Genomic DNA, 22651 nt, shown 5'->3' on the forward strand with positions numbered 1-22651 from the left:
CTCTGAGAGTATTAAATATATGCAATGAAGAACAGGCAAGAGAATATGTCCCTGTGTAACACCTGGGAACCAAGCCACAGAATGTGCTTTGGAATGAGAAAGTCCTGGACACCAATCTTAAATTGGTCATCATTCAGTGTTATACTTTTCTACAAATGAAATATCTGAGACTTCATTTTTTTTTTTTTTTATTCCTACAATGTAGACATGTCTGTCAGTTTGTCTTACTGTAGGGGCTTGTGTGTTGCTGTGATGCTGGAAGCTATGCCACCGGTATTCAGATACCAGCAGGGCCACCCATGGAGGACAGGTTTCAGCTGAGCTTCCGGACTAAGATAGACCAGGGAGAAGGACCCAGCAGTCAACTTATGAAAAGCATTAGCTAGTGAAAACCTTAGGAATAGCAGGGGAACATTGTCTGATATAGTGCTGGAAGATGAGCCCCCCAGGTTGGAAGGCACTCAAAAGATGACTGGGGAAGAGCTGCCTCCTCAAAGTAGAGTCGACCTTAATGACGTGGATGGAGTCAAGCTTTCGGGACCTTCATTTATTGATGTGAAGTGACTCAAAATGAGAAGAAACAGCTGCAAACATTCATTAATAATCGGAACCTAGAATATACAAAGTATGAGTCTAGGAAAATTGGAAATCATCAAAAAGGAAATGCAACACATAAACATCTGTATCCTAGGCATTAGTGAGCTGAAATGGACTCTTATTGGCCATTTTAAATTGGACAATCATACAGTCTACTATGCTGGGAGGAAGAGGAAATGGTGTTGCATTCATCGTCAAAAAGAACATTTCAAGATCTATCTTGAAGTACAATGCTGCCAGTGATAGGATAATATCCATATGACTACAAGACAGACCAGCTAATACGAGTATTATTCAAATTTACGCACCATCCACTAGGGCCAAAGATGAAGAAATAGAAGATTTTTATCAGCTGCTGCAGTCTGAAATTGATCGAGCATGCAATCAAGATGCATTGATAATTACTGTGATAGGAATGCGAAAGTTGGAAACAAAGAAGAAGGACCAGTAGTTGGAAAAAAAGGCCTTGGTGATACAAACAATGCCAGAGATCAAATGATAGAATTTTGCAAGACCAACAACTTCTTCATTACAAATACCTTCTTTCACCAACATAAACGGTGACTACACACATGGACCTCGCCAGATGGGACACAGAAATCAAGCTCACTACATCTGTGGAAAGAGACAATGGAAAAGGTCGATATCATCAGTCAGAAAAAGGTCAGGGGCCAACTGTGAAACAGACCATCAATTGCTCACATGCAAGTTCAAGCTGAAACTGAAGAAAATCAGACAAGTCTATGAGAGCCAAAATACAACTTTGAGTTTATCCCACCTGAATTTAGAGACCATCTGAATAACAGATTTGACACATTGAACACTAATGACTGAAGATCAGAAGAGTTGTGGAATGACATCAAGGACATCATCCATGAAGAAAGCAAAAGGTCACTGAAAAGACAGGAAAGAAAGAAAAGACCAAGATGAATGTCAAAGGAGGCTCTGAAACTTGCTCTTGAACATCAAGCAGCGAGAGCAAAAGGAAGACTTGATGACGTAAAAGAACTGAACAGAAGATTTCAAAGGGCCTTTCAAGAAGACAAAGTATTATAGTGACATGTGCAAAGAGCTGGAGATGGAAAACCAAAAGGGACGAACACGCTCAGCGTTTCTCAAGCTGAAAGAACTGAAGAAAAATTAAAGCCTCGAGTTGCAATAGTGAGGATTCTATGGGGAAAATATTAAATGACACAGGAAGAATCAAAAGAAGATGGAAGGAATACACAGAGTCATTATACCAGAAATAATTAGTCGATATTCAACCATTTCAAGAGGTAGCATACGATCAGGAAGCGATGGTACTGAAGGAAGAAGTCCAAGAGTCTCTGAAGGCATTGGTGAAAAACAAGGCTCCAGGAATTGATGGAATATCAATTGAGAGGTTTCAACAAACAGATGAAGCGCTAGAGGTACTCACTCGTCTATGCCAAGAAATATGGAAGACAGCTTCCTGGACAACTGGTTGGAAGAGATCCATATTTATGCCTATTCCCAAGGAAAGTGATCCAAACAAATGTGGAAATTATAGAACAATATCATTAATATCACATGCTAGCAAAATTTTGCTGAAGATCATTCAAAAATGGCTGCAGCAGTATATCGACAGGGAACTGCCAGAAATTCAGGCCAGTTTCAGAAGAGAATGTGGAACGAGGGATATCATTGCTGATGTCAGATGGATCCTGGCTGAAAGCAGAGAATACCAGAAGGATGTTTACCTGTGTTTTATTGACTATGCACAGGCATTCGACTGTGTGGATCATAACAAACTATGGATAACTCTGTGAAGAATGGGAATTCTAGAACACTTAATTGTGCTTTTGAGGAACCTTTACATAGATCAAGAGGCAGTTGCTTGGACAGAACAAGGGCATACTGATTGGTTTAAAGTCATGAAAGGTGTGTGTCAGGGTTGTATTCTTTTACCATACCTGTTCAATCTGTATGCTGAGAAGATAATAGAAGAAGCTGGACTATATGAAGAAGAACAGGGCATCAGGATTGAAGGAAGACTCATTAACCACCTGTGTTATGCAGATGACATAACCTTGCTTGCTGAAAGTGAAGAGAACTTGAAGCACTTACTAATGAAGATCAAAGACCACAGCCTTCAATATGGATTATACCTCAACATGAAGAAAGCAAAAATCCTCACAACTGGACCAATGAGCAACATGATGATAAACGGAGAAAAGATTGAAGTTCTCAATGCTTTTATTTTACTTGGATCCACAATCAAGAGCCATGGAAGCAGCAGTCAGGTATCCAAAGACGCATTGCATTGGGTAAATCTGCTGCAAAGGACCTCCTTAAAGTGTTGAAGAGCAAAGATGTCACCCTGTAGACTAAGGTGCACCTTACCCAAGCCATGGTATTTTCAATCACATCATATGCATGTGAAAGCTGGACAATGAATAAGGAAGATCGAAGAAGAATAGGCGCCTTTGAATTGTGGTGTTGTTGAAGAATATTGAATATACCATGGACTGCCAAAAGAACGACCAAATCTGTCTTAGAAGAAGTACAACCAGAACGCTCCTTAGAAGCAAGGATGGTGAGACTGCATCTTACATACTTTGGACATGTTGTCAGGAGGGATCTGTCCCTGGAGAAGGACATCATGCTTGACAGAGTACAGGGTCAGCAGAAAAGAGGAAGACCCTCAACGAGGTGGATTGACACAGTGGCTGCAACAACGAGCTCAAGTATAACGATTGTAAGGATGGCTCAGGACCGGGCAGTGTTTCGTTCTGTTGTGCATAGTGTCACTATGAGTCAGAACCGAGTCGACGGCACCTAACAACAACATGTAGATAATAATATTTAACTTGCAGAGTTATTGAGAGTATTAAATAATTTAGTATACATAAAGCTAGTAGAATAGTTTTAAGTCATTCAATTATTATTTATTATAATTCTAGAAAAGTTAGGTATTCTCTTCCCCTGTTCTGAGATCACCATTTCATGGTTGACTATTTGGTATTCAGGCAGAAGAAAAACTTCACGAAATTCTGCCATAGAAAATATCTCTTTTTGTTTTAATTCTGCGTCACTGAATGGCCACACTGATTTGTGTAAACATTGCCTCCTATAAACTCTCTCAGTAGTTTATATGAGAATATGTTTAAAACTGTAGTTCTGGAATTCCATATAGTTTGCATAGTTAGAACTAAGCAAAATTCAGTAGTTTGGTCAATTTCTAATTAACCCTTAACTGTGAGGTCCTTAAAGACAGATACCTGTCTTATGTAGCTGTGCTCATAGATGACACTGTATATAATATTATAAAGACAAATGCTTGAATTTATAATCAGCCTGTATTATAAATAATGAACTAAGAGTTTGACATTTCTGAGCATATGAAAATGGTGTCACTTATTTTACTTTGAGCTACACAAAATTACAACTTAAAATACACCTATATTAAAAATAACATTAAAAATAATTACAGCCAATAGCAAAAGGGTAAATACTGTATTATCTCACTTACATGAAATAGGAAAATAAGTAGAAACCAAAGCTTATCAATGGATACATGGGCATGGGGAAGGAGAAAATGGAATTTACGTAGAGAACACTGAGTTTATGTCAATGGTGTTGGAATGTTTTGGAAAATGATGGCTCTAATATTTGCACAACATGAAAAATGCAATCGATGTCACTGAATTATACATGTAGAAATTGTTGAATTGACAAATGATTTCTTGTATTTATTTTAACCACAATAAGAGTTAATAATTAAATATAATTCCCATTTATAATGATATATTTAATGAAAATGTTTTCCCCAAATATAGCATTTAATAAGGAGTAATTCCAAAATAAATGTAACCAATCCATGGCCATCTGGATAAATAACACAACAATGTGACCAGGGAGAGAATTGTCTCAGGTATCGTTCATTTATTGTACAATTATCTAAAATATGTTCTAAGGATTTAATGTAGTTATTTGTTATTTTTTATTATTTTTAAATAACAGCATTTATTACAGTGAAAACAAACAAACAAAAAAAGAAGATTGGAACATTTATAACATTTGCCTGTTGAAAGTTTCTGATAATTTGAATGAAGTGAATCTTTGTAGTGCCTGTCTCTTAATATTCTCAAGGTTAATATCATAAAAATGGCTAAGCAGTAATGCATAAAAGAGTTATTAAGAGTCTAAAAAAATTATTTGGACCTTCAACTATAGCAACACTGATTAATGACTGCTTTTTAATTAATTGGAAGTTGTTCAATCATTGTACCATCTCATTTCGCCTGAGAGTTTTTATAGAAAGGTCAGGTCCAAAGCATATGCTAGTTCAATCTGCAATAAGGTATACTCACACAACTTTGTTCTTCTTGGCAGGGCAAGTGTGAGCTATTTATTTCACATTCATTCACTGTGATGACAGTTCTGTGCTCAGCTGGCTAGTTTGATCAATGAAGACAATCTTAGGGATTAGAATTTAATGAAGTTTACTTTTAAACTCTCTGCATTCAAACAAAATAAAAGCTATTCTTACTGCACAGGTTTTAATCACCATGTGTTATCTGTTTAGCCTCTTTATTTTTTCACAAGGTGAAAGTCATACTGATGGTGTTTGTCCAACCAGACTCCCTTGAGGTCTCTGAAGTCTGAAAAGTGGCCTTTGGATTGATCCCAGAATGGATACTGGGGTAGATTTTTTAGGAACATTGTTGAGTTTCATTCTTAGATTGTGCACGGATATAGATTATGTGGCTCAGTTGCAGTTGTGCCTACGTCTCTGTTAGGGCCAACATAACATATTAGAATCCATACACTAGGGTTATCAAATTTGCATTTAAGTAAAAAGTATAGCCAATGGGTTGGAGTGGCAGAGTCAGTACGTGCATCCATCATGTTGATAAAAAACACATTAGGACTCCCTAAATTAAAAAATCCTGAACTTTCAAGGCTCAACGACACTTGCTTCCACTGTGAAGGTGCATACTGCCCTTTTATTTTCCAAATAATTTAAGTTCAAGGCTGTACTTGGTCTAAGCGCCTACTTCGAAGACATATGTACCTGTTTTGTCTGTGTATTCATTGGAAGGTTTAGATTCCATTAGATAACTTTCTACTGAATATTTTTTTTAATTATGGACAAAAAGTCTATGAAAAATAGAAGTTATTTTGAGATATTAGCTATGATTATTTGTCAGTTATTATACCCAAGCTATTGGAGTAAATATAGTGTGACTCACTGATGTCTTATACCCCATAACTTTGACAACTCATTTTCATCATTCTTAACAAAGATCTTAGAAAACTAAAGTTTATTTTCCAATGCCAACATAGTTATTTGCTGTACTAACAATTCTGACTGAAGGGAATATTTGAAAATTAGCATGAAAACAATGATAGATAACATATGTATCTGTAATAGGATGTGGTATGAGAGGGAAGAAAGATGCATTTCCCCCCAGTAAATGAAGCATAAATGAAGACTTTAGGAAAGCAGCTTGAGCTTAATGGTGGGATTCCTTCTGGGTAAGGGAGGCTGGCATTGTGTTCTCACAATAATATGTAGGATCAGGCAGCCAACTTGATTATCTCCTCCCTGATTAGAACTGAGCAAGGAGGGAAGAACTGGAAGGAGATGATACTGAAGACAAAGCAGTCATCAATACATCTGGTTAGCATGGCAAGAATATGTGACTTACCCCAGGGCAAAGTGGGCACAGCAGAAAGGAGCAGCAACTGAAAAAGTTTGCTATTCACTCATCAAAGCAGGTTTCCTTCTAAGCAAAGGGCCCCTGGAATTAAGAAGCTGTAAAGTATACAACTGGGTGCCCCCATCAAGTTCCTATGCAGATGATGTGCCAGAACCCCCAAGATCACAGAACTCACACAATCACAGAAGAAGAGAGTTAGCATTTGGGCACCTGCTTTTCCTGCCAGTCCCTTTCAGCTCTAGAAACAGTGGTCATCAATGGAGCATTACATGGAGGCAGATAAGAGAGATTTACACATTTTTATTTTCTTTCCTTCTTTCCACTTCAACATACTGTGGAATCTAATCCTTGAAAAGTGTGTGTTTGTGGGTATGTGTGTAGGGGGGCAGATTTGTCTCAGACACAGGGATATGATCTCATTCACCATTTTCTCCAATCCCTTCACCAAGCATAGCTCCAGTTTATGCTGTCATTTCATTCTCCAGACATCTATTGTCATGTATCAAATGACAACAACAAGTAGTAGCTCAAAATAATTATATTTTGGTACACCTTATGATTTTGTGAATAAGAATACAGGCAAGGTGTGGCTGCATGAATCTTTCAACTCAAATGGCATAGATGAAGGTTACTTTGTGGCATCCAGTAAATGGACTGGACTAGAAGTTCCAGGATAGTTTCACTCACGTATCTGGTGCACAGGCAGGGATGGTTGTAAGGTTGTGCTCAGGGTACTGTTAAAAAGAGTACCTACGTGTTGCCCTTCTGCATGGCAGCCTTGGGTAGTCAGTCTTCTTACATGACAGGTCAGAATTCTCTAAAGTAAGTGTTCCAATAAACAAGGTGGAAGATGCATGGCCCTTTATGCTAGATTAACTTATAATAATCAGAATGAACTGAAAGTTAAGAAACCAGTTTAAGATGTTATTGAGGGCTGGAAAAAAAGGTGTCTGACTATTCCTGTTTGGAAACAGTTGTTGAAGATAAACAAAACTGGTTTCATATTTACACCCCACTGAGTTGAGACTGCTCAAAAAACCTTCAACAGAAATGTTCAGTTAGCTGTACCCTGCATTGAACTAGCTGTCAAATACTCATAAATATGTACCAGATGCATGCAAAAAACAAAATACACAGAAGAGATTTCCCTAAACTTTTCAAAAGACCATAAGCAGAAGGACTAGTAAGATGCATTTCTATGCCTTGACTATGTCCATAGGCAAATGTCCCTCCTACATTCTAATGCATAATTTTAGAAAGTTATGGTATTATATTTGGATATCCAGCAACAAATAAGTATGTCTGGAGATTCTCTTCTGGACCAAACAGAGGTCAACACAAGGAATAATTCCTACCAACCCTATCGAATCTGAGCAAAGCCTTGGAGGAAACATTTTAAACTCCTCTGTATTCCACAATGATATTCATTTAAAAAAATTATATTCTATGATCAGGCCCACAATAGATGGACCTTGATAGAACAGGAGAAAAACACAGAACAGAACTCAAATTCTTAAAAAGTCTAGACTTACTGGACCAGTTTAGACTAGAGGACTCCCTGAAACTATTGCCATAAGATACTCAATGTCTTAGGATGGGTTCTCTAGAGAGGCAAAACCAGTAAAGCATATAAATATGTACATAGAGAGATTTTTGTCAAGGAAACAGCTCACACAATTGTAGAAGTTGGAAAGTCCCAAATCCATGGATTAAGACGAAGACCTCTCCCGATTCACTCAGCAGCATAAGCTGGCAAACGGAGATCAGCAGATTGGAAAGCAGGGCTCCCGCTCACAGGCTGTGAAGGTCAAGGAATTCCAAGATCAACAGGTAAAACTGTTAGGTCAAGTTCCAAGAAGCTGAGGCCAGACAAGAGGCAGCTGCTGGATCCAGAACAAGCCAAAAACCTTGGGAAGGTGAGCAAGAAGGAAGAAGGCAGTGGAGGGTGGAGAGATAAAGGCTGAGGGGGTGGTGAGCTGTCAAAGGACCCACCCCTGCTGATACCACTCAGCAGATTCCATTATAGGGGTGATCACATATCAAATTTCAGCAGGGAAGTGATCACAACGTTATACAATTTCCAAAACACTAAGAATCATGGCCCAGCCACGTTGACACACAATCTTGACCATCACAGTCCACCTCTTGTAAACTTGACATCTATACACATCTCCCCAAACCATACATAATCTCTGAAAAAAAACAATTACAAAGTCATAATTGCACCTAACATGATACAACTAACACATGTACTACCAAAAACGCACTAGCCCTGTTTACATCTTATATTTTACGAGTGAAGAAAACACAAATATTTGGTGCACACATTCAAAGCAGAAATATTTATAACAATTACAGTCCTCATTTCAGCAATCGGTTACATAGCTATCATTGGTATTTAGAACTACCTTCGAATCACTTGACGGCACTGGGTTTTCTTCCACCACCCATTCCGTATTCCCTTTGCCCTTAGCAAGCACCTGAGCTAGTCTTGGTTCTTTGCCTGGTGCGGTGACCCAAACCTTCATTTCTGAAGTGTCTGGGCCATTAGTAGTCATGTCAGAATTGGGTTGCTGTAGCTTTCCATTGGCTTTAATCAAGGACATGGTAGTACTAAGAAACACCCTAAGGGATCTTCTGCATTCCAGACACATTCTTCTTTACCTCCATTAGGTAATACCAATCTGATTTCCTCTTTGTAATCAGGGTCAGTCACTCCAGTCAATATGGTAACTCCCTTCTTTACCTGTTGATCCAGACCACCAAGAAAGCAGTGCTGGGAGCAGAGGGTGTCTTTTGGACCCAAGGTTCCTGTGTGGAGAAGCTCCTAGTCCAGGGAAAATTGATGAGAAGGACCTTCCTCCAGAACCGACAGAGAAAGAAAGCTTTGCCCTGGAGTTGACACCCTGAATTTGGACTTGTAGCCTACTAGACTGTGAAAGAATACATTTCTCTTTGTTAAAGCCATCCACTTGTGGTACTTCTGTTATAGCAGCACTAGATAATCAAGACAGAAATTGGTACTGAGAGAGTGGGGTGCTACTCTAACAGATACCTAAATTGTAGAAGTGGTTTTGAAACTGTTAATGGATAGAGGAGCGGCAGCGGCAGAGGACCAGTGGCAGCAGAACCAGGAGATAGAACACCAGTGCAAGATGGCACTGGAGCTGACCCATGGAGCGACAGAGCCGAGTGCCTGTGCACAGGAGGCTTTCTGGTGGAATGGGGTGCCTCCAGGTATTTATTGGTGGAGCTACGGAGCTTTGGATCACTTGCCCCAGCAGGGTAGATGTGGGCTGAGACCCAAGAAACCAGGGAGCAGAAGCTGAAGACAAGGAACATAAAAAGCCGAGCTGCCTCTGTCTCAAAACCTATGGCCGTTATCTCTGGGGTTTCAAAGGGTGGAGCCATGGCCTCTGGTGTTTCTAAGGGTGGATTCACCAGTCAGATGGGCTAAGAAAATGGTGCACCTAAGGCCAAGGGAGCAGAGTTGCCATCCCAGTGGGCCTGGAAGGCAGAGCTGAAGCCCAGGTTGAGGGGCCGCCACTCAGAATCTGGAGAGTGTGGCCAATACCTAGAGTCTGGAGAGCAGTGTCATTATGTAAATTGTCTCAGAGAACAGAAGACTATTTTCAAAGCCTTGAAGGCCAATGTAATGTGTTCTGCTGACTTGCTTGGTGACTGTTATGCCTTCTTTCCCTCCAGTTTCTTCTATTTGTAAGGAAAATGTCTAGCTTGTCCTTGTTCTGCCACTGTACTTCAGAAGCAGATAACTTGTGCTCTAGATTTCACAGATGAAGAAGAATTTTTGCATTTTGGACTTGGAGTTCACCTAAGATTTTTGCTACGATGTCATGGGGTGAACGTGTCTTACATGTAGCAAGGACGTGAAATTTTGGGGGCCAAAGGGTGGAATGTCATGGATTGAATCGTGTCCCCCCAAAATACACTTGAACTTAGTTGTGCCATGTTTTCCAGTATCATGTGGTTGTCTTCCATTTTGTGATTGTAATTTTATGTTAAAGAGTATTAGGGTGGAATTGTAACACCCTGGCTAAGGTCACATCCCTGATCCAATGTAAAGGGAGTTTCCCTGTGGTGTGGCCTGCACCACCTTTTATCTTACAAGAGATAAAAGGAAAGGGAAGCAAGCAGAGAGCGGGGACCTCATACCACCAAGAAAGCAGTGCAGGGAGTAGAGCGCATCCTTTGGACCCAGAATTCCTGTGTGAAGAAGCTTCGAGTCCAGGAAAAACTGACAAGAAGGACCTTCCTCCAGAGCTGACAGAGAGAGAAAGTCTTCCCCTGGAGTGAAGCCCTGAATTTGGACTTGTAGCCTACTGAACTGTGAGAGAATAAGTTTCTCTTTGTTAAAGCCATCCACTTGTGGTATTTCTGTCATAGTAGCACTAGATAACCAAGACACTCTTTAAACCTTGAACCAAAACTATCTCCAAGGTCACCTTTTAGGGAAATAAACACATTTGCACACAAATGAACATTATTACCAGTGAGTAAAGCCCTTCAGTTAAAAAAAAAAAAAATCTATATAAGACCAAAGGGTCAACAATCACTCTAAAAAAAAGATGAGAAGATAAGGGAGGCAGGGAAACTAGAACACAGGAAACGGGACACCAGAAAACAATTAAAGAGAATGTTGACATATTGTGAAAAATGTAACTAAAGTCCCTGAACAATATGTGCAGAAATTGCCAAATGGGAACCTAAGTTGCTGTGGAAACTTTCACTGAAAATTCCATAAAATATTATTTTTTAAAAAATGCTAATGAAAAGAGAGACAGTGAAGAGGGTTGATCTAAAAAAAAATGTTTTTTTTCAATTTTAGATAACATTTCAGAATGGGTAATCTTACATGGTAATTATTTCCTCCGGCCTGGCCTATGAAGCTCCCAGTGATACGTACAGGGGTCCTGTTGGGGAGAGAACTTTGACGCTGGGGGATTTTTGAGGCTATAACATGGAAAGAAATGAGGTCACCCAATGAAATGCACTTCTAGATATTCATTCAATCCTGCAAACAGGGCTCAGTGGCAGCTGTCACAATTTCTCTGGACTTAACGCTGTGAGGAAAAGGAACGTTTCCGAGTTTCCCCAGGAGGCCACTCAGCTGTCAGTCCAAAAATGAAAAACACCTCGGCAGGGACTCGTTTAATGGTGTTAAATCCAAAGACCTGCAGTATAACGTCGATTCCATCTGTGCCATACTTACTAACTTTACTCGCAATTATGGAGAGATTATACTGTGGGGTGCTTTCTCGGTCTAGTAATTCATTAGTGGCGATGGTGCCTTCAGTGCCATCTATTGTAAAGTAGCTGTCCCCATCACTCTTCCAATCTATGAAGTACCTGTAAATGAAAAGAGTAGATGCAAATATGCAATGATTACACGTTAATCATAATGGCAATCGGGCTCACTTGACACAGTTCCTTGTTTTTCTTCCTGTAGCTATTACCCACCTTGCAATAAAGAAGCGTGTAAATGACAGCTTCTTTATTGCAAAGTCAGTATGCTCAAGGGGAAGCTGGAAATAATGAAAGATTTAATACACCTGCTGTTCATATTATTTTAGGGTCTTGACACCTTGAAAGCTCAGCAGAGACTAAAATTCTAAAGCTGACCATGGGTTTCCATAACCTGCTGAATATTAAAACTTTTTCAAGCAGTAAATGTAAATGATTCCTTAAAGGAGGCTGAGGGAAAAACTGGTGGGAGATGGGCTGCGAGGCATCTGGAAGCAGCTACAAGGAAACTTAGGCCAGGACCGAAAAGGAATCCATGTATTTCTACACGTAGAGAAACACATTATGGAAACAAAGACATTTTTTAGCTGACCGGCTGGTAATTGTACAGAAATACCTCCCCGTAAATGCATATAAAAGGACCACTGTTGTACTGTTGTCGAGATATGAGGATATCTTTCTAAAAAAAATGACTTTAGTTAATAATGTCTCTTATCTTCTGTATTAGCTGACATACTCGGTAATGATGGATGCTGCCTGCTTTATGTGAAGCAGCTGGACTAAAGAATCCCAGGAAACGAAAAACAAAAGAGAAATTGCATTTATATCAATCTTTAAGTATCAGTAGGCACATGAAGTAAGATACTTAAAATTGCTTTTCAAAAATATGTATTCAATGATAATAATAATATTTTGAAAGCATACCTTGGGCCAGATATTGTCCTAAATGCTTTTTAAGTTATTATGTCTCCAGGGAAGCCCTAAAAGTGAGTATTATTCATTTCTCCCATTTTACAGATGAGGACCCTAAGGCATAGAAACATGAAGTAATTTGCCCAAGTTCACATACCTAGAAAGTTTTAGGGTTGAACTTTGAACCAGAGAGTCAATGCTCTCTCTAAAATTATCATTATATAGTCTTATCAATATTCAATAAAACATTTTCTCTGAAAGGGCATTGATAATCATAAGACACAATGCCCTATTTAGTTATCACCATTATTCTGGCCTGTGAGGCAAAGACAGACCATTACAAACAGTGGCTAAGAGGTGATGACATCATTGCAGCCAGTCCATCTAAATCCCCAGGTCAAGGTGACCAACTTGTTCATTATGAACGTTTAGCAAAGGCCTGTCTCTCAAGTTAGCAAAGTACTATTTAAACAAACTGGTTATTTTAAATGGAAACACTTTTCATCCCATTTTACTGCTAGATCAAAACTAGTTTGCTTTTATAGATGAGATATGTGATTTTTGACTTGGTTAGTATTTGGCAGTAACAGATTCCTGAACCAGAGATGCTGAGTGTTATAGCATCAGAATATGAACCATGCTGTTGTTAAGCTGCCTTTTGATAATATGCCTGCTGCTGATTTGAGAGATGACAACGCACTGATGCCAAAGATTTCAATGTGGTGTCCTGTCTCATACGAATGCTCTCAAAACTTAAAAATTAAGTTAAGGCACATTTAAATACCAGGTATAAAAAGCCTAATTCTCCCTAATGTGTATCCTCATTTTCTGAATAAGAACTCATCCTCTCACACAACCTCCAGCACCTTTATTCCCCCGGACTAGTGCCCAATTTAAGGAGGAAATTGCCACTGAATCTCTCATTGACTACAGTATTTCTGGAAGAATTACTGATGGAGACTGACTGTGTTCAACAGTTCAATTCACTAAATATTTGTTCAGTACACGCTATCCACTAGACATTGCATTGGGACTGAGGCATACAAACATAAGTAAAGTATGATGTTTGCCATTGAAGAATCCACTTGGGGAAATTTATATAAACAGAGGATTTCAAGGTCTGATAGACCGTTGGAGAAGACCCTGCAAAAGCACAAGAGAGAGATCCCTAGCCAAAACCTAATGGTTCAGGTAAGCCTTCCTGCATATGATGTTTGGGTGACATGTTAAGGCTATATAGGAATTATGTAGGAGAAGGGTGAGACATGAAAGGAGAGGAGGGGAAGAAAAATATTTCAGGCAGCTGTAAAACAACTCTGGAGGTATGTGTGGAAAATTGCAAGTTGTCTGGAATTCTTATAGAAAAATATCTGATGGACACAGTGAAAACAAAAGCAATAAGTAATTCAGATCGAGTTAGAATTTGACACTCTAAGTGATGAACACCATTGAAGTGTATTATTAGGGTATGGATTAAAGGAAGATCACTCTTAATGCATAAGATGTATGCGTTTGCAGTGATCAAGACCATATGTATATCCTGTAATCCAGAACTTTGCCAAGAGCTGTTGAGCAATTGAATATGGACAGAGATAGTACAGACAAGAAGAAGAGGAGACACAGATTTGAGAAGTATTTGCAATGGAAAATCTTCAAGGGTTGGTGATTTTTTGGATGTGAGCAAAACAGCTGAAGAGGCAGTATGGTGATGATGGTGTTAAAAACCAGAAGAAACGGAGGCTTGTAAAGGAAAAATGAGGTTTGTTTTGGCTATGTTGACTCTGAGGTCTAAGTGGGACTCCTAAGAAGAAGTACCTAGCAAAAACTGGATTTATGCACTAGATATCAAGTACAAGTCAGGAACAGGCTCAGGTTTATACATAGTAGAAATTGCAGACAGTTTGCTAAGCAAAATTTACAGCAGTTGTCAAGGCTTGAATAGCAAGTATATCCTTTTACTACAAGTGCGGTTGTTCCCAAGTAAAACTACAACAATGCTTTGTAGGAGAGTCAAAAAGACAAGACAGAGTAAAGCAGTAAAGCAACTTGATTCAATGGGTTAAGAGGCGTAGTTGCGATGACTAGGGATATGCAGGCTTACCACCACTTGTTTGGTAGTTTATTGTACAGTGATGGTTTGCATGTTGCTGTGATACTGGAAGCTATGAAGTCAGTATTTCAAATACAAGCAGGGTCACCCATGGCGGACAGATTTAGCAGAGCTTCTAGACTAAGAAAGACAAGTAAAACGACCTGATGATATCCTTCAAAAAAAAAAAAAAAAATTGCCAGTGAAAACTTATGGGCTACAGTGGAACATTGTTTGATATAGTGCTGGTAGATGAGCCCCTCAGATTGGAAGGCACTCAAAATACGACTGGGGAAGAGTTGTCTCCTCAAAGTAGAATTGACCTTAAGGATATGGATGAAGTATAGCTATCAAGAACTTCTGTTGCTGATGTGGCATGACTCAAAATGAGAAGAAACAGCAACAAACATCCATTAATAATCAGAACTCAGAATGTGAGAAGTGTGAATCAAGGAAAATTGAAATTAGTCATAAATGAAATTGAACGATTGAAGACCTATATCCTAAGCATTAGTGAATGGAAAAGTACTGGTATTAGTCATTTCAAATCAAACAATCATATGATTTATTATGCCGGGAATGACAAGTTTTTCTCTCTAATGCCTATTTTGGAAATCCTGATTGCATAGTGGTTAAGTGCTATAGCTGCTAACCAAAAGGTTGACCATTAAAAATGCACCAGGTGCTCCTTGGAAACCCCATGGGGCAGCTCTACTCTGACTTATAGACAGAGGGTCACTGTGAGTTGGAATTGACTCAATGGCAATGGGTTTGTTTTTGGTTTAGTGCTTATTTTACTTTTATAAATTTTTGAGTGCCTACTCAATAGCACTGCTGTAAAGCATATTTTGGATCATTGCCCACTTCTCCTCTTTCTCTTTCCACAGTATAAATTATTTTATATCAAAAAATTATTGCTGCTGACTTGCTTGGTGACTGTTATGCCTTCTTTCACTTCCACGTCTCCTATTTGTAATGGAAATCTCTAGCTTGTGCCTGTTGCATCATTGCATTTTGGAAGCAGATAACGTGGAATCCAGATTTCACAGATGAAGAGGAATTTTTGGATTTTGAGTTTAGGGTTGACTTAAGATTTTTGTTATGATGTGATGGGGTGAATGTGTTTTACATGTGGCAAGGACATGAATTTTGGGGGGGGCAAAAGGTGGAGTGTCATGGATTAAATTGTGTCCCCAAAAAATATGTGTCCACTTCGTTAGGCCATGATTCCCAGTATCACGTGGTTGTCCACCATTTTGTGATGGATGTAATTTTCCTCTGCGTTATAAATCCTAATCTCTGCCTGTGGTTAAGGTGGCAAGCTTAGATTATGTTAAAGAGGATTAGGGTGGGATGTAACACTCTTACCCAGGTCACAACCCTGATCCAATGCAAATGGAGCTTACCTGGGGTGTGGCCTGCACCACCTTTTATCTTTCAAGAGATGAAAGAGAACTGAGCAGAGAGTTGGGGATCTCATAACACCAAGAAAGCAGCACCAGAAGCAGAGCACATCGCTTGGACCTGGGGCTCCTGCATGGATAAGATCCTAGTCCAGGAGAAGATTGATGAGAAGGACCTTCTTCCAGAATCAACAGAGATAGGAAGCCTTCCCCTGGAGCTGACGCCCTGAATTTGGTCTTCTAGCCTACTAGGCTGTTAGGAAATAAACTTCTCTTTATTAAAACTACCCAGTTGTGGTATTTCTGTTATAGCAGCACTCGATAACTAAGATATCTGCCTAACACAAATGTATGCTTAGTTATGGGGAGATATTGTGGCATACACAACATTGAGCTTTAATATACCTTGACTACAAAGCTTTCACACAATCCTCTGAATTACAAACCATGAGTACAAATAGCCAGGACCTATTTCACACAAGGTTGCATTTGTATGGCTCTTATTCAGTATTTACTCACATTCAGTTTTTAGGTTTGAGATCCTGTAAGTTCTGGCACTGCTTTTTCTCTAGATATTATCTTTCCAGAAAGTTTAATCCTCTCTTCTGGAGTATTGCTGAAACATATCTGGATATTGTCTACACAGGTAAACATCTTACACTCTTCCCACACCTGGTTTAGGCTCTAAGATTTAGGACTAGATTCTGGTATTTTCTGATGTCCTTCCTTTATGTGACTGGCTTATTTCTGTGCCTGACTGAACCATGGATGTAAGACAACAACTATCATTTTCGATTATTATATCATGCCTGATAAATCAATAAATCAACTGAGAGGGATTTATAAAAAATGGTCATGAATTAACTGACCATGAAACAATGTCTACTTTTTCTGGACATTTTTGGAGAATATGTAATCCATTTCTAAAAATTTTAGATCATTTCCAGGAGGTCCACCCTCCCAATGTGAACCACCACAAGTTTTAGTTTCTGTTTGTAACAGTCCATATTCAATCTAAGAGTACGATGATAATTCAAACTCAACTAATGGCAGTAGTATAATACTGTTGTTGTTAGGTGCTATTGAGTTGGTTCCTACTCAGCAACTCTGTACAACGGAGCGAAACACTGCCCAGTCCTGTGCCATGCTCACAATTGTTGTTATACTTGACTCCATTGTTGCAGCCACTGTGTCAATCCATCTCATTGAGGGTCTTTCTCTTTTTCGATGAACATTTACTTTACCAAGGATGATGTCCTTCTCCAGGGAATGATGTCTCTTGATAACATGTCCAAATTATGTGAGACATAGTCTCACCACCCTTGCTTCTAAGGAGCATGTTGACTGTACTTCTTCCAAGACAGATTTGTTCACTCTATTGTCAGCCCATGGTATAGTCAATATCCTTTGCCAAAACCATAATTCAAAGACATCAATTCTTCTTCAGTCTTCCTTTTTCATTGTCCAGCTTTCCAATGCATATGAGGTGATTGAAAACACCATGGCTTTGGTCAGGCACACTTTATTCTTGAAGGTGACATCTTTGCACTTCAAAGCTTTGAAGAGGTCTTTTGCAGCAAATTTCCCCAGTGCAATGCATTGTTTGATGGGTGTTGATTGTGGATCCAAGTAAAATGAAATTCTTGAAAGCTTCAATCTTTTCTCCATTTATCATGATATTGCTTATTGGTCCCATTGTGAGTATTTTTGTTTTCTATATGTTTAGGTATAATCCATACCGAAGGCTGTAGTCTTTGATCTTCATCAGTGTCTTAGGCTGGTTTCTCTAGAGAAGCAAAACCAGTGAAGTATATAAATATATACAGAGAGATTTATATCAAGGAAATGGCTTACAAGGTTGTAAAGCCTGGAATGTCCAAGTCCATGGATTAGGATAAAAGCTTCTCCTGATTCATGTAGCCCCAGGAGATGATGAACCCAAGATCGGCAGGTCAGAGAGCAGGTCTCTTGCACAGGCTGTGAAGATCTACGAATCCCAAGATCAGGCAAGACTGAAAAGCTACTCCTGATTCACGTAGCTACAGGGGCTGGTAAACCCAAAATCAGCAGGTCACAGAGCAGGGCTCTTGCTCACAGGATGTGAAGATTGATGAATCCCAAGGTTGGCAGGCAAGACCAAAGGTAAACTGTTAGCTCAAGTCCCAAGAACCAGAGGTCAGATGAACAGGAGCCAGCTGCAGGATCCAGAACAAGCAAAAGTCCTCAGGCCTTGCCAAAAGCCCTCTTCTATTTGGGTGCAAGCCATACACCCAAGGAAACTCCGTTTCAACTGATGGGCTACTCACAGCAGATCCCATCATGGGAGGTGATCACAAACCGAGTCTCAAATGGAGAAGTGATCACTACATTATATGACTGACAAAGCACTGAGAATCAGGGCCCAGCCAAGCTGACACACAATCTTAACCATCGTAATCAGCAAGTGCTTCGAGTACTCTTTATTTTCAGCAAGCAAGGCTGTGTGATCTGCATATCGCAGGTTGTTAGTGAATCTTCCTCCAGTCCTGATGCCCACCCCTTTCTTCTTCATATAGTCCTGCTTCTTGAATTATTTGCTCAGCATACAGATTGAATAAGAATGGTGAAAGAATACAGGCCCGATGCACAGCTTTCCTGACTTGAAACCTCAAAATATTCCCTTGTTCTGTTTGAACTACTGCCTCCTGATCTATGTACAGGTTCCTCATAAGCACAGTTAAGTGCTCTGGATATCCCATTCTTTGCAATATTATCCATAATTTGTTACGATCCACACAATCAAACAGAGGTAAACATCTTTCTGGTATTCTCTGCTTTCAGCCAGGATTTCTCTGGTGTCAGCAATAGTATCCTTGGTTCCACGTCCTCTTCTGAATCTGGCTTGAATTTCTGGCAGTCCCTGTCAATGTACTGCTGGAACCGCTTTTGAGTGATCTTCAGCTAAATTTTACTTGTGTGATATTAATGATATTGTTCGATAATATCCAACTGTGGAACAGACCATCAATTGCTCAAATGTAAGTTCAAATTGAAGCTGAAGAAAATCAGAACAAGCCCATGAGAGGCAAAATATGACCTTGAGAACATCCCAGCTGAATTTAGAGACCATCTCAAGATAAATTTGATGCATTGAGCACCAATGACTGAAGACCAGACGAGTTGTGGAATAATCAAGGACATCATACAAGAAGAAAGCAAGAGGTCATTAAAAAGACAGGAAATAAAGATAAAAACAAAACAGATGTCAGCAGAGAATTTGAAATTCACTGATGAACGTTGAGTAGCTAAAGCAAATTGAAGAAATGAATAAGAACGATAGATTTCTAAGGGTGCCTTGGGAAGACAAGGTAAAGCATTACAACGACATGTGCATAGACCTGGAGGTAGAAAATCAAGAGGGAAGAACACACTTGACATTTCTCAAGTTGAAAAAACTGAAGAAAAAATTCAAGCCTTAAGTTGCAATATTGAAGAATTCCATGAGGAAAATATTAAATAACCCGAGAAGCATCAAAAGAAGATGGAAGGAATACACAGTCACTCTACCAAAAAGAATTGGTCAATGTTCAACCATTTCAGGAGGTAGCATATGATCAGGAACGGAGGGTACTGAAGGCAGAGGTCCAATCTGCACTGAAGGCATTAGTGAAAAACAAGGTTCCAGGAACTGATGAAATACCAACTGTGATGTTTCAACAAACGGATGCAGCACTGGAAGCTCTCACTCGTCTATGCCAAGAAATTTAGAAGGCAGCTACTTGGCCAACTGACTGGAAGAGATCCATATTTATGTTTACTGCAAAGAAAGGTGATTCAACAGAGTTATTGAACAGCAGTATAATTTGAACTGTATAAGCTGGCCTGACTCACTAGTTTAAATAAGCAAAAATCATAAATACGGAATATGTTTTAATTATCTTGTACTCGTTTGGTGAATAGATAACTTTTAAATGAAAAATAGATGTTTACAATCTATATATAATGAAATAAATCTTTAGTTCATTCAAGCACACATAGTGACTGTTGCTAAAGTCCATGTTTAACAACAGAATAGAAATCAAAACTTAAATCATAACCTAATCTGTGTAGGCCACTTGATAGAGCACGATTTTATTACTTTTCTGTAAATGAGTTTTTAGAAGGCCTTAAAAATTTTATTCTCTTCATTAGGTAAGCATTCCCCTTAAAATTGTTTCTTTTAATTTGCTGAATAACTTTCTCACAGGCAATGAAAATTTAACTTTGACCCTGTCCCAATTCTCAAACACATTTTGTAAAAAGTACTTGATTGTACAGAGCAACTTTAAATGTCTCACTCTCAGTAATAAGAGTGTGGGAATAATGATTTCAGGTCAAGGCGGGAAACATACTTTTGTTCAGGTAATAATGATATATCAAAATGTCTTCACTCTTGTCTCCTCTGAGTTGCTAATGTTTTTGTTGGTATTTTTTATTTTGTGTCTTGTAGGAGATAATTAAATGATAGTAAACCCACATCGATTTATTTTAACAAATGTTTTACTGAGAATCTTAGTCACTTAGATCGACACTGAGACAGTGATTGCCTCAGTAACAATCCAAGGAAACTTTTTTCTTAAAAAACAAAAAAAACATTGTCCTCGAGTTGATGCCAACTCATAATGACAAAATAGGACAGAATAGAACTTGCCTGTAGGGTTTCCAAGTATCCAAAACATTACTGAAGCCTGAAGCAGACTGCCACATCTTTCCCCCGTAGAGAGATGCTGGTGGGTTTGAACTAACTTTCAGTTGGCACGCTAGAGCTTTAATCACTGTGACACGAGAGTTCCTTGAACATTTTTCTTAGGAATCCCTATATGTCTCTCAAACTCTGTTAAATAATAGTTCCTAATTTCATATTAGTTACTTTTATTCAGTTTTTTTTTTCTTCTCCTTGTACTCCTTACATTCCCCTTAGTAGACTTATAAGTTCTATTTTAGGTAGTTTAGACAGCTACTCTGGTAAGCTATAAATGTTTAATGAGAAATTAAACACCTTATAAAAGTATAATGATTTAATAAATGTGCCATTCTTCTGTTCCGAAATTTTCCAAATACACCATGAACTATTTATTATTAAAGTATAATTGCTATATTTTTACTTCCCTCCAAGGTGTTTAAACTGCCCCTCCACCTCTTTTTTAACAGTCTCAAAAGGACTTCTGACTCTTACTTATCTGAATGTCACCTTCCAAACACCTTTTTACTCGGCCATTCTCTTAGCTCATGTGTTTTGTCTTTGGAAACTCTCAGAGTGAAAAGAACTCTATCTGCTTCCAAAACTTTATATCTGTCCTTCAGTTTACTCTGCAGAGAACTTGAATCTGCTCACTCTAATGGAGAGACAAGGTTAGAATGAGATTAATCTTGATTAAATTTGGGCTTTGCCACTTAATAGTTTCAATATTAAACATGCACAGTCTCCATTTTCTTATGTATTTAAGACCTATGGACAGTAATTAAACTGACTAAATAAGTAAAGAGTGTGCTCAATAAATGTTAATATTTTTTGTAAAGTATCTCTGGATCTATGTCTTGGAAAGCCCATCTTTATTTTGGACCAAGTTGTGAGTTTATGGCATTTGTTTTCTTCCCTCAAATCACAAAACTCCTTTAATTCCTTTAAACACAAAATACATCTCCTGACCTTATTCATGTTCTTTCCATGAAGGCTTGCCAAATCCCTGTAGGCAGAATTTTCTGCTTCTTTTTTATAAAATCTTATTGTCTTACATCTCTTGTTTTATTTATCTATCTTAATTGGTGTTGCTTTTTTCAAATAAGAAGAGCAAGATAATTATATTTTGTTTCATTGATTATACAGTAAGTTACCTTGAAAGAGGAAAGATCCATCATTTAATATATTATTCCCTACACAATATATTGTATTTACACATGAGTTATTTTATACATCTAACTATTCTTAAAAATATCTTGGTCACATTTTAAGCATACTGTTGTTTATTATTTATTGAAGTTGTCAAGGATTTCATTTTACTTGACTCCACAATCAACACCTGTGGATGCAGCAGTCAAGAAATCAAAGGACGCATTGCATTTGGAAAATCTGGTGCAAAAGACTTCTTTAAGGTGATAAAAACAAAGAAATAACCTTGAGGACTAAGGTGCTCCTGACACAATTGATATTTTCAGTTGCCCCATATACATGCAAAAGCTGGGCAATGAATAAGGAAGACTGAAGAATAATCAATGCCTTTGAATTATGGTGTTAGCAAAGAATATTGAATATACCATGGACTGCCAGAGAATGAACAAATCCGTCTTGGAAGAAGTACAGCCAGAATGCTCCTTAGAAACAAAGGTGGCGAGACTCTGTCTCACATACTTTGGACATGTTATCAGGAGGGACCAGTCCTTGGAGAAGGACATAATGCTTGGTAAAGTAGAGGGTCAGTGAAAAAGAAGATGACTCTCAAGGAGATAGATTGATACAGTGGCTGAAACAATGGGCTCAAATCACGTGGAAACAATTGTAAGGATGGCTCAGGACTGGGCAGCATTTCATTCTCTTATATGTGGGGTCTCTATGTGTCAGAACCAACTCGAGGGCACCTAACCATGTTATTTATTATACATCTTTGAGTATTCTAGCATACTTATTCTGTACTTTTTGTTGTTTTTCAGATGGTTTATCATATCTATTTCCTTGAACTGAATCA

The 22651-nt window shown here is 38.6% G+C and overlaps 1 protein-coding gene across 4 annotated transcripts in view; it reads right to left on the minus strand.

Moving 5' to 3' along the window:
• The window catches only part of CDH12 (cadherin 12), a 378196-nt gene that overhangs the window by 32523 nt on the left and 323022 nt on the right, over positions 1–22651 (minus strand). For 3 of the 4 annotated variants that reach the window (XM_049861507.1, XM_049861489.1, XM_049861479.1), the window contains one exon: positions 11515–11651. In XM_049861507.1, coding sequence (XP_049717464.1) covers positions 11515–11651 — 137 coding nt within the window. Of the gene's footprint in view, positions 1–11510; positions 11652–22651 lie in introns of all 4 variants that reach the window. The other variant, XM_049861499.1, reaches the window with a different exon arrangement.

Source organism: Elephas maximus, chromosome 2, assembly GCF_024166365.1.
Source record: "Elephas maximus indicus isolate mEleMax1 chromosome 2, mEleMax1 primary haplotype, whole genome shotgun sequence".
Classification (NCBI taxonomy): domain Eukaryota; kingdom Metazoa; phylum Chordata; class Mammalia; order Proboscidea; family Elephantidae; genus Elephas; species Elephas maximus.